At 37.4% G+C, this 13,178-nt stretch overlaps 1 protein-coding gene across 8 annotated transcripts in view; it reads left to right on the forward strand.

Moving 5' to 3' along the window:
- Positions 1-12,348, forward strand: part of LUC7L2 (LUC7 like 2, pre-mRNA splicing factor) — a 34,133-nt gene extending 21,785 nt beyond the window's left edge. For 6 of the 8 annotated variants that reach the window (XM_054841236.1, XM_054841262.1, XM_054841279.1 and 3 more), the window contains 6 exons: positions 114-257; positions 1,214-1,390; positions 3,754-3,845; positions 4,734-4,763; positions 5,682-5,876; positions 11,420-12,348. In XM_054841236.1, the coding sequence (XP_054697211.1) occupies positions 114-257; positions 1,214-1,390; positions 3,754-3,845; positions 4,734-4,763; positions 5,682-5,876; positions 11,420-11,612 (831 nt within the window). In that variant the 3' untranslated portion in view covers positions 11,613-12,348. Of the gene's footprint in view, positions 1-113; positions 258-1,213; positions 1,391-3,022; positions 3,210-3,753; positions 3,846-4,733; positions 4,764-5,681; positions 5,877-11,419 lie in introns of those variants that run through there. The other 2 variants (XR_008579209.1, XM_054841252.1) reach the window with 2 other exon arrangements.
- Positions 12,349-13,178: the final 830 nt, after the last annotated feature.

Raw genomic sequence — 13,178 nt, forward strand, 5'->3', positions numbered from 1 at the left:
TGTTTCTTTTAATTCTATTCTACTGATTTTGCATATAACAACTCAGTCATAGTTCAGATTGTTTTCCATAATTAAAAGCGTTCCTTGTGTTAATCCTTTCCTGGTCTTTCAAGGCTGAAAGAGTTCACGAATTGAACGAAGAAATTGGGAAACTGCTGGCCAAAGTAGAACAACTTGGAGCTGATGGGAATGTGGAGGAATCTCAAAAAGTAATGGATGAAGTGGAGAAGGCTCGGGTAAAGAAGAGAGAAGCAGAAGTAAGTTGAATTTGTAAGGCTTGACAGATGGAGAGGGCAGGGTCCAATATTAAATTGGTATACTCCTATACTATTAAAGTCATGCTCACTTCCACAGATGATGCATTTATCTTAGTTTAGCTGTATTGGCCAGTTGTATCTGTGGACGCTACGGTTGTGTCTGTGTTTGTTGGACTGACTTACCTTGTTGGGTCTCACGGCTCTTGCTGTGGCAACTCTGTTGTGCCTCATGGTGTCCTGATGTGGCTCGTACTGGAAAGCTTCAGTGAAGTGAACCATTGTCTTCACTGAAAGATGATTAGTCAATGGCAAGTCAAAACTGTCCTTGTTGTAAAGTTCAGGTGGCAGAACTCACCAAGAGCTTTTCCATACGGTATTTCACCAAGGTACTTAAATTTCTAGAAACAAACATCTGCAGTTGCTTTAATTGTACCAGAGGGGTTGCTGGCAGTCTTGCTTGCCTGTCATCTGAGTGTCTGTAGATAAATTTTGTTCACGTGACTTGTTTAATTAGAGTCTAAAATGGAGATAGATTTCTCAAGAAACTACTGCTGTTTTAAACTGGGTTCAGAATTAAAACTGGTGCAATATATTCGTAATATGTTAACATAGTAATTGTGTTAACATATTCATTTTTGCATATGAAAAAGTTGTTCATCCTTCTAAGTAGTATGATCTTAAGTAAAGGTAGTAATCACCCCACTTGGTTTAATTTGCAAAACCAGTTGCTGTTGTCCTGCTTTTAAGTATGTCCAGCCTTCAAAATAAGGAACCTGCCTTGTATCTTAATGAGACCGTTGTTTTATGAATAGTATGAATTAATTAAAGGGTGTGCTGGTGTACATTGAATTCTGTTACCTACTTGCAGTATATCTTTGGTAAAGTGTTATATTTGTATTTCTGTGCATTGAGAAGTAACAGTTAGCAAACTGCTTCTTTGTTTTGTTTTTTCCTAGGAAGTATACAGGAATTCTATGCCTGCCTCCAGCTTTCAGCAGCAGAAGCTACGGGTTTGTGAAGTGTGCTCAGCTTATCTTGGTCTTCATGACAATGACCGACGACTTGCTGACCACTTCGGAGGAAAACTACATTTAGGATTTATTGAAATAAGAGAGAAGCTTGAGGAACTCAGGGTAAATCATTGTTACATTTTTGTGTGTGTATATGTGTGTGCTCCTACTTCATTATGTACCAGGCAACCTTAATGGAATATTTCTTTCTGGGCATGTGAATTTTTTTCATATTACTTTAAAGTATGGGATTTCATTAGTCTACAAAACACTAAACGTTCAAAGTTAGTATCAGTTATCTGGATAATTCAATTAGATGACCTCTTTTGCACTGAGGTATATTAAAACACATATTCAAAGTAATGCATCTTGGGAACAAAGAGCACGATTCTGCTTGTAAAATGGAGAACTGTATTTTGATCGACAGTGATGTTGAAACATATTTAGCAGTCATAGGAGATCACAGAATCATAGAATGGTTCGGGTTGGAAGGGACCTCAAAGATCATCTAGTTCCAACCCCCCTGCCATGGGCCAAATGATATAGCCAAATGAATGAGATAGCCAAATGAACTTTATTTTAGCCAATCGATTGGCTAAAAGTAATAATTAGACTCTCGAAAATACAAGAACATGTAGTGGGCCTGAGTGATTTTTTTTTTATTTTGTTAGAATAGAATGTTAATAAGGCTGGTGTTAAAGTCCTCATTTTTGGTACAAGTACGTAAGGAGGATGATAACACGTGGAAAAGTTTTCAAAAAAGATCTACAAAAATGTTTGGAACTCAAACAGCCTGCTGTATGGTGAAAGACTAAAATTTGATTTGTTTATTTTATCCGGACAGAGATTAGGAGGTGACTTTCATTCTATAGGTACCAACAACTAAAGAAGATATTTATTTTTGAGTAATTTTTGAAGGCTTTTAAGCTTAATTGACAATAGATGAAATAAGTTTCAACAATTCAGGGCTGTAGCTATCAAGAGTGAGAATACAAAAAGATGTATAACTTGAAGTCAGACTAGCTATTAAAATCATTGTTACAGGGAGGTTGCATGTTCTCTATAGCTTGAAGATTTGAAATCAAGTTGGAATATTATCCTGAACCACACTATCTTGACCAGAAATCGTGTGCTGGAAGAAAGACTTACTGAAATTATATTCTAGACTTCTGGTATTCAAGAGGATGGATTTGGATACTGATGTGATTCATGATCTTAATATGCAAATTATGGACTTCAAGGCTCAATTAAACTTTTAACTGTAGAAATCACTAAAGACAATAGCTAAATGAGTTGAAGCCCTAAAAGCAGAAAATGCTGTTACTGAGTTTGAGTAAATTGGCTTGGTTTATATTTCATAATATTCCAGCTGTCTTGCATGGATACTGTGACTTACCCTTTGGAAAGCCCAACTCTTTCCGTTGACTATATTAGCAATTCAGGCTCCTAAATATAGCTGCTGTAACTTAAACTTTAGATGCCTAGAATAGATCATGTGTGCTTCCTCTCATCCCTCCATGAAATTATGCAAAAAGTCACTTGAACAAGAAACCTTGATTGTAGTTAAATTACTGATACTGTACAAGGAAGTACAGATATAATTTGACAGAAAGGGTTGATATAACTGATTATTTACACCATTTGGAAAAAAAATGCATGGATAACTATTTCACATTCCCAAAGCATCAATAAAATAATCTTTTGAAGTACTTCGCTAACAAAAAAAGAAAACAATAACTATCCCTCCTTCCTCAGAGCTCTCCTCAGAGATCTAATCAAGATGCTGCTGGGGCAATTCCACATCTCAGAAGAAGGTCTTTACAAAGAGTTGAATTTCTTGCATCATGTCCAGAAGGTGGCGAGACTTGGGTTTGGCCAGATCTCCAGTTGTGAGTTCCACATCTGAGGGCCCTCTACTGAGCGTGCCTTGTCCCCAGTAGTAGTGAGTTCAACCTGGGGGCTATCAGCTGAAGCATCCTCACTAATTATATGTCTCATGTTCACAATGCAGAAACAAGTAGCTTCAAAATTAGGTATCAGCCCAACCAAGTCCTTTAAGACTAAGGATTTCTTTATGTCACAGTGTAGCTGAAGGAGTTAATAAAACAATTAACTCTCCCAGTTCTGATTCCTTTCTGCCTTTCCCCAGTGGCCAAAATATGATAGGATTGGCATGGAAACTCTCACATTAAAGGCATCGCTTACTGCTCTGAATTCCCCTTTGTGAAAAACTTAATATAACTCTACATATTTCAGGTCTTCGTGTAACACCCATCTATTTGCTGCAGCTCTTCTGCAATAACTTCTGTTTCTTGGAGAAAAAAAAAGTATATATACTGAGGAAGAGAGAGGGAATAATATACACAAGGGAAAGGGAATATACATGAAGGAAAGAACTGAATATTAACTGTCTAGATTATTTTTATAGCACCTTCATCTGAGAAATTTTGAAATGTAACTTAATGAATATCTTCCTTTGCTTTTAGAGGATTGTGGCTGATAAACAGGAGAAACGAAATCAGGAACGTCTGAAACGTAGAGAGGAGAGGGAAAGAGAAGAAAGGGAGAAATTAAGGAGGTAAGGATCTATTTTAATTGCATATACATAATGACCTATGTAAGTTTAATGGGAAAACTATGATGTAGTTCATAAACATTTCTAAATCTGCAGAATCACAATAGTCTGCATTCCTTGGAAACTTAAAGGGATTGAGAGTGGATTTCATGTCTAACTCTTAAAACCTGAATTGTTTTCATAGAAAGCGCTTTTAAAAACTACAGATAGAAATGTCTCTCTGTATTTGAACAAATGGCCTTTAAATGAGAGAATTTTCAGGTGTGTACCTTGTTTGAGACCTGACAGATGTGAGGTTATGCACATGTGAGTTTCTAACATCTGTTAGATATTAAGTATTTTCTTTATAGATGTTAGAAATTTTCCTTATTCGAAGTAGTTGAACATGTGACTTAGGAAAATAATTACCTGTTCTTCTGTGAAATAGTTGCTTCTAGGCCTTGTGGGGCTAGAGTGGAATGGAATCTGAACTGCAGTTCTCTTGACATATTGGCTTCAGAGGTTAACAATGTAAATTTTGAAATCTGTTGCAGTCTGATAATACGTGCCTGACAAGAAATGAGGAAGTACTGACTTGAACTGTAATCTTTTTCTGTGAGAAGAGTGGGAATAAAAAAAGCAGATTAGCTATGCTTTTGGGTTTGTAGTATGGTCAGCTCAAAAATAAATAAAAAAACCAAGAAACACAAAACAATTGTCAGAAGGATGTGATTACTGGTAAATATGTTAGAAAGATGTTAACATCAAATAAAAGGCCTGTAAATAATTGACAGTAAAATAAGAAATACAATAACAGGTCAACTACTTTGGTTTATTGTTACTAAATTGTACTTTACTTGATAATAAGATTCTGTGAGAAAAATTGATTTTACTATTTTCCATTTGTTTCAGGTCTAGATCCCACAGCAAGCATACCAAAAGGTACATAAATCTGCAGACAAGGAATACCATCAGTGAAGCCAGCCTTTCACAAGTGGAACATAAGTTTGTGTACCACTATTAGTTTAAGATGTCCAGTTTTACAGACAAAGCATTCTGTTGCATAGTCATCTCTGTGTGTTTATACAGTATTTGTCATGCTACAGAGTTTATATGTGTACATCTATTTTGTGACTACTACAGTGCAACTTTTTGTCTCAAATAATGCTTGGAACACAGAGAATTGCTCTTTCTTCAGAACAGAAACTTGTGGTTAATACCTTCTGGTGAAAACCCATGTTTTTAAAATTCTAAACACCAGGTTAACTCTCAAAAGGTGACCCATCAGTAGTACGACTTTTCTTCCTAACCTACACAGTTGAAGGTCACTAGTGAGGTATTATTGCAAAGTGATTTTAAAAAAGAAAATAATGAATTTGTACAGTGTTTGTACACAACTTCCAGACTAGTTTTATTGTGATAGCTATGAGGAAGGATATAGTCCTGTTTTCTCAGAACATCATAATACATAGGTTCTGGCAGATGATCCCTATTGCTGCATCACAGAGTTCTACAACTTTGCCTGATAAAGATGAAGATTTTAAAATTTAAAAAATAGGGTTTTTTCCATATTTTTAATTCTTTTCAGAAGCCTGAATTGGCTATGCTGTAACCATACATACAGTCATGAATTAACTGTAAAATTGTCTGCATTAGTCGCAAAGGAGTTTGTAGGGTTTCTAATGTTGCTTTCCCCTCTCCCCTAGCACTTTGCCTGTGCTAGGACGATGCAATAGCTCTGAACACTGCAGACCATTTTCTATACAGATGTGCTTATGCATAGAGTGCATAATATTCAGAGTACACTGATAGAGTAGCTAGGTGAATGCAGCGTCTGGTTTAAGTTCGTTCTGTTCCTAGATCTAGGTCCCGAGATCGCCGCAGACATCGATCTCGCTCAGCCTCCCGGGAACGAAAGAGAAGAACTCGCTCCAAATCCCGTGAGAAACGTCATCGTCACAGGTCTCGCTCTAACAGCCGCAGCCGGAGTCGCAGCCATCATAGAAGCAGGCATAGTTCCAGGGAGAGAAGCCGAGAACGCAGCTCCAAAAAGAGGTAAATATTGGCCTAGAAATAAATGGCTTTTCCTAGATGCATGATGAAAATTTTCACACTAAATTAAGTTTACATTTACCTCTTAGTAATTTAAACACATTTTGAGACTGTCTCAGATTTCAGTTACACCTTTAGCATATTTATGATTTGACATACAGTAGTGTTTTTTTTTTTTTTTTAAATAAAAATAATAGGGTTATGTATTATTTCTGTTTTGGAGGAGTTGGTGTCAAGATAATAATACTACCAACTTCCTGCCGTGTAGACAGCGAAACAGTTGATCTCCATTTGAACCCAGGGATATCAGCAGTTGTCTTACTGTCATCCATTTGGTTTTTCCCTTGGGCTCTTGTTCCCAGCACTGGAGCCCATCTGTTGTGTGCTGCACCAGATAAAAACAAGTTTAGATATGCCTGAAAATAAACTTGTGTTGCATCTGAAGATGTTGCTTTGCAAGGAAAGTGGCTCAACACCTCATTGAAGGATTACTGCAGAGAGCAGTCTGGGGCTGTTGCTTTTAAATGACTCAATCGCTGTCTGCTCCTGAGGATTTGTTGGCTTATTTTAGATGAGCGAGGTAAACATAATTTAGAAGAGCGTTAGAATTACATAACAAAGCCTCTGGTAGAGACATCTGCTCGTAACCAGGATTCCTTTCTTGTACAGGTCAACCACCGTGGCATAGATTTGAGTGCAGTACAGTGGACAGGGTGCCCCGTCTTAAAACCCTGACAGACTGTCAACTTGCAAGAAGAGAAAAGATATGTTTTTCAAGTGGCCACACATGCAGAGTTTATAATTCAAATGATTTTTAAGATTTAAATCACCAAGGATGGAGAAATACACGTTGAACGTGTTAAAGTTATCTGATGAGCACTTTGCCCTAAAAATGAGCTTTTTTTCTTCCAGGTGACTGTAGTCCCATTGTGTGTGCTCTGTAAGAGAGCGTAGAAGACAGGGTTGGTCCAAGTCTTTTGTTTCCTCCTTTTTGTTGCAGATGGATAAAACTTAAATGTCCAGCACTATAGTTGATATAATCAGTAGTGACTGGTATTTAAAATTCTTCAGGGTGTTCTTTAGTGTCCTAAAGTCAACATTTTGGACTTGGCAATTTCCATCTTGATTGTAGCCTGTCATCACAGTTATCCTAAAGAGCCTGCCTCTTCAAGGCATTCACAATGACGGATTAGTAAATCTTCAAACCTGCAGTTTTTCAGTCTTAAAATAGACATTCTCCTTTGAATCAACACATTGGTTAACTTGGATGACCCAATGTATAGAGCGTATTCTCAAATTGCCTTTAATTCTTCAACTTAGAAGTTGAAGAATTCCATTCCAGATTCCATTTCAATCCTTCAGAGAAAACTGTACTGATTGATTGTTCCAGGATTCTCATTGTAGTTGTTCAAACTCTCCAGTATGATTCACACAATGCAAATGATGCATTGTCTTCTGTATGTTGGCAGAGAAATATGTAGGAACAAGGAAATGGTGTGGACCATTGGTTGTATCCATATAACAGTAAACCTGTCAGTCTCAGCTGCCAAAGGTGAACTGAAAAAGCACAAGGTGAATTGAAGATGAAGTCAGTGTCCTTTTGCAAGATGCTGTCAAAGGATAAGCCCTTCAAGCTTTGTTTTGTGTTGAATGAGTTAAAAATATAACGTACTTCAGGGACAAGATTTAAACTTTGTGATACTCAGTACTGGAAATACTACTTCTGATGCAAGTTCCTGCCCTGAAGTATTGAGACGTACCTGTGTTGGAAGAATCCTTGGTACAAATAAAAGTTTTGCTTACTGTTAACTTGAGGAAAAAACTTGCTGTGCCATCATTAGCAACTCATACCTCTTACTTCTCTGAGGTCAAGCAAAATTTTTGCTCTTAATGTATATTGTGTTTTCAAGAGACTAAAGAATCTTTAGAGCTATGATCTTGCTGCACTGGGACCAGGATAGCTGTTGTACTTGCAGCCAGGCTGGATACCTCCTTTTTAGACATGTCCTTGTAGCCATTAGAGCTGCTTTTCATTTGAATGTGGAGAAGTCTTTGTTGAATACATACTGCTGTTGATGCCAGAATCCAAATTAAACCTGAACTTGCAGGCTTAAAGGTATTATACTTCCTTGTTTCTTGAAGAACTCTTTTTCTAGTCCAGGGGAGTACTCGTTCGCAAATCCTATTTTTTAAATACTCTTTTTTGAGGAATTTCTTAAAATCCTGATAAGAAATACTTTTATTCAAGCCTGTCTTCCTTAAGCTCAAACATTCAGTTGTTCAAGGAATTCTGACCAAGAATACTCTGGAAAATAAAAGACACACTCCAGTAAGTTAATGTCTTCAGGAAGGAGTCATAGCCTTTTGGTTTTGAATAACCGAATAAATTCAGATCTAAGGAACGTGGTACTTTTGCCAAACTCTTGCAGAAGGGCAGAGCATGACACCAGAAGCCACAGAAAGATGGCTGAAAGCTGCAGCAGCGACAGCCCGTGGTGCCACTAATTCTAGGGCCTTAAGTGTGGAGTTGTGGTTGCTGTGTGGAACGTGTTGCGTCATTTTCTGTTAACGTAAACCCTTCAGTGTGATTTTTTGGGCTTGGTTAAAGTAACATAAAATACAGTTATTGTAGGCTGCTGAATCCTGCTGTAAAAGCTGTTCATGTGTGGGGGGTTTTTTCAGCTTTGATCGCATCCCTTATGGCTTCAACATGGAAGCATACAAGACAATTAGACTCCTTACTGGAAAAACTCTTGATGTGCTTCTCCTGGAAGTCATTTTGCCGTTTTGTCCTGTATAACAACATTATCATAGGCAAACATGTGCTGGGTATTATTGTTTGCAGCAAACCATGCAGTTCTTTCTGGTTTTCCTGTCCACCCTTCTTGAGAAAGTATTTTCCAAACAGCTTTTCACGTAAAATGAAAAGCTGCCACCTCTCAGATGCTTCTTTGTTCTGAAAGTAAAGGGATGTTTATATATCTGAGAAAATTCTACAAATACATAAATTTGTCTGACAAATGGGGTTTCTTTAATCTGTAATCATTCACTGTATGAAAAGGTGGATAGATTTACAGCTCTTAATGGCTGGGATCTCATTTCAAATTTATCAATATAAGGAGCAGACCTCCACACTGTGGGTACAACTGAACGTGTACGAAGTATCTGGCAATAGTAGCAAATGTGTCTAAGATAATGGGAACCCATCTGGTAATAACAGCAACGTACCTAAGGTAATAGAAACCCTAGGTTATCAAGACCAGCTTATCAAGAGCAGGTCTAAATCAAGTCTCACTTCTCCTCGCTGTTAGCTATAAGTTCCAAATAACTAAAATGAATTATCTTTCATCTCATTAGAAACAGAATATGTAATTTGTGCTTCTTGATTTGCAATGAGAAAGTAAAAGTTTCCAGTTAGATGTTGAGATGTGTACTCAATGATAAGATCAGTCATGACAGCAGAGCTGAATGTGGGTAAATTGAGAGATGGTTGTGTCAGTATGCTTGAGCCCACTTACAAGAATTCATGTGACAAGGACTAATGTACTCGTATACAGACATTATGTGGACTAGTACCTGAAGTCGTAGGATGGGGCTTCATTTCACCTGGCTTTAGATGACTAGGTCAGATGTAAATCTCATGTCATTACAGACTAATCTGACATAATTTTTGTCTATTTAAAGATGAGAAAAATCATGCCTTAAAGTGTCTATTTATTCCGCTGACTGTTAAGGAAATCTGGCTGATTAGCTTAGATGTCTACACCGCAGACATTTAAAGCTGTGTGAGATCCCACTCTTAGCATTTAGACGATTTTTTTTAAATATCCTTCAGATCCTGGTTGAAAACAGAATATTCTACCGCTATGCTAATTCTCTGCTGTGGTAGTTGGTGAACATGACAGTGTGGATGTTGCCCGCATATCTGGTGAAGGGGTCGGTTTCTGCTGAAGAATCCGCTTGATCAGTTAGGAAGCAATGCTTTCTGAGCATTCTAGATAACATAAGTAGAATAGAGGTTCTGATTCTAAAGGCTATGCCTTGCCCTTGAGAAAGGCAGGAACGGTATTTTACATCTAAGTCTTCTGGTAGTAATACTGCTTGCTAAAGCAATTGTCTAAACTTTCATGTCACAATGCTGTGATTCGTTAAAGCCAGTCATCCTTCTTGTCAGCTGATTAGGGACCCACCTGTAGAGAAGTGGGATGGCTGGACAAACGCATCTTGCATTCCCCCAAAAATGCATTGAATGAAAAGCCAAAACTGTGAATGCCATCGTGTCCTACCTACCTGCCTATTCTAGGATTAATTACTAGAGTTAGCCTGAGTCAGCTAGTTTGGAAGTGTCGTTACTTCTGCAGGGGACTTGCAGCGCAAAATACTTGTGAAACAGCTATACCAACTCCAGTAGTAACTTATTTGGCATGTAACTCCTTTTCTTATTTGACATGTTGTTTGTGGAATAGGAGTAATGCCTGTGGATCTCAGTGTTTGCAAATACTAAGTCTTGCAGAACCCTACACTGTAGGGAAAGTAATCTTTCCAGCTGAGAAACTAAAATGAAAGGTCACTTTTTGGTAAGCTTATAAAAGGAAATTAGTGCAGGAGCATTTTGCAGACTCCAGTTCTGAAGCTTTGAAGTACTGACAGTAACTTTCTGTTAGTGGAAAGAGTACAGTCTCACTGTCCACTACACCAGACTTTTTGATTAAGAAATTAGTGGCTAGCTTTATAGCATGCTGTTAAGGTTTTTCTGTGAAAGTATGTATTGGATTCTTTTATGATTGCAGTACATCTTAAAATTAATTCGTGATGTTTTTCAACAACAGGTTTAAGTGGTCTCTGTGATGGAATACAGAGGAGGATGCCTAATCCATTTTTTTCAATATAAGTAGTTCATTTAATTTAAAACGATGTGGATTGTTTAACAGAACAGCTCTTTTCTGGCTCCATTGTAATGGTTTTGGAAACACCTGTTATCAGTGTAAAACATCTTAAAATAACACCACCCCAAGACTGCAGAATCTCACAAGGGATAGTTCTTCTAACAAAACCTAATTGTCGCACAGATTCTAGATTTGTTTTTTATTTGTCATGTAATAGCCTCATTCCAGAATTACACAAGTGTTTCACCCTACTTTTAGTCAAACTCCCATTTTTAAACACGCTTTTTAAGTTTGTAATATATACATCTGAGATGTAGTCTCTAGCTTGAGAAGAATGTCTAGCCTACACTTGAGAAATTTCAGTTAAACTTCTGTTAAAGCAAGCTTGAGGGTGGAGGTTGAAAATAAGAGTGAAGCACGTTGACCTTAATCTGGGCTCTGTAATAAATGTAGATTAAATTCTGCCTCTATCAATATTTGTCTTTTGAAATTGGAAGTAGGAAAGGGAGAAAAGTAGAATGATTTCTGTCTTGTCATACACTTCTACTTATATAAATCTAAAGTTGGTTGGAAAAAGAAGAAAAATATAAAATCAAAATGCTGTTTGATAGCTACAGATCCATGACTGACTTGAATTCTCAAATTTACTGCACTTTTCAGATCCTCAAAAGAAAGATCTTCCAGAGACAAAGAACGTTCAAGAGACCGTGATAGAACATCACGTGATAAAGATAGAAGCTCGAGAGAGAGGTCACCGCGAGATTTCAAAGACAAGAAACGTTCTTATGAAAGTGCTAATGGCCGCTCAGAAGACCCGAGGAGCTCAGAAGAGCGTGAAGCAGGGGAGATATAACTGGCTGTATATTCACCTGATCTCTAGCTTCCTATGGAGTTGCATACTATGGTTTAGTTTACAGTTGTTCAAAGGGACACCAGTGAGCGGTTCCAGACACTGATCCAACTAGGGTAGATGTACAGTATATAAAAGTGGTTATAACCAAGTCAGAATTAAACCCCATCAATTAATGATGCCTAAAGCTGGGTCCTGGACTTCCACCAAGTTGTAAAACTTTTCTGAAAGATTTCTCTTTATTCAGGACAACAGTTTTATGTACCAAGATGCAGATCTCAATGTTTTTAATCTCCTTTCCAATACAAGTTAGTGAACAAATTATATTGTACTACTTGCCTTGGGTGCTTTTGAACCTTTATAAATTCTCCAATTCTGCTCCAGTCAAAACAGCAGCATTGAAAGGTTGTATTTTGGGGGATTTTTTTGTTTGCTTTTTTTTTCGTAAGAGGGTGGGTGGATGGATATTAACTTTTACTCTAAGGCTATGTTCCCAGTGATTTTTTTTGTTTTGTTTTGTTTGGGAACCTAGGAGTTGATTACGGTGGGAGCATATAGACAGGAATGTGTGCTGGAGAAAGCGGAAATGTCTTTTTACAGTGCCTATTTAGACTTGGAAATTTGAACAGCTGTTGCATTACATCTTTTTTTATTTCTACTTAAATTTTGAAATCAAAGCCAGTCCCATATCTGTACCATTTGATTGGTATGTGTTCAATATATTTGTTTTTTTCCATAAGGACTCTTTCTGCTTTTTCTTGTGGGGTGTAAATGGCACATCCTTAATTGTATTAAAAACAAACAAAAAACCAGCAACAACAAACAAAACTTAAGAACAAAAATAAAAAAAATAAAAAAGGAAACCACATTGTCCAATAACTTAACAAGGATATACTGGTCTCTTAAGGTGGTTACTTAGCAGGTCAGTCATTTAAAAACTAATATTTGGTTATTAAGTTTTTAACATGCACATGTGCTCTAGGAGAAGCAGTCTTTCTGATTACAATCCTGACTGTCCTAACATCTTCAAAGGCAAAAACACATGGAATTCATCATGATAGTGACAAAGCCACTAACTCCTTAATGACTTCAATTTCAAAAAGCAGTATTTCATTTAGGTCCAAGCTGCCGTAACATAAAGGGGTTGCTGTCAGTTCTATCAGATTGAAAGTGCTGTGGGGCATATAAATTATTAAGATATGCCCTACCCTCACACAGAAGAATCTAGAGATTGGTAAGTTCTCCTTGAGATAACACCACTGAGTTACTTAACAGTGATGCTGAAGAGCAGTGTTTGTAATGATTTATTGGCATTTTCAGCAGGTTCTGCAGACTACTCTATCTCCCAAGTCCAAGTGCCTCTGTAGGCCCGCTAATCATTGGTGTATAATATCACTATAGATTGACTGTGTGCATTTCTTCCCCAATGTCTTTTCTGTAGCCTCTTCAATATGGTCAGAACACGTGGGTGGTAATTCCAACAGAGTAGATAATTCAGCAGTATTTTGGCTGGCAGCAAAAGCTAGAACAGGACCTCTACCTCTCAGCAAGGACTTGTATCCAATGTAG

The sequence above is a fragment of the Grus americana genome, chromosome 1 (genome assembly GCF_028858705.1).
Source record: "Grus americana isolate bGruAme1 chromosome 1, bGruAme1.mat, whole genome shotgun sequence".
In the NCBI taxonomy this organism is placed as follows: domain Eukaryota; kingdom Metazoa; phylum Chordata; class Aves; order Gruiformes; family Gruidae; genus Grus; species Grus americana.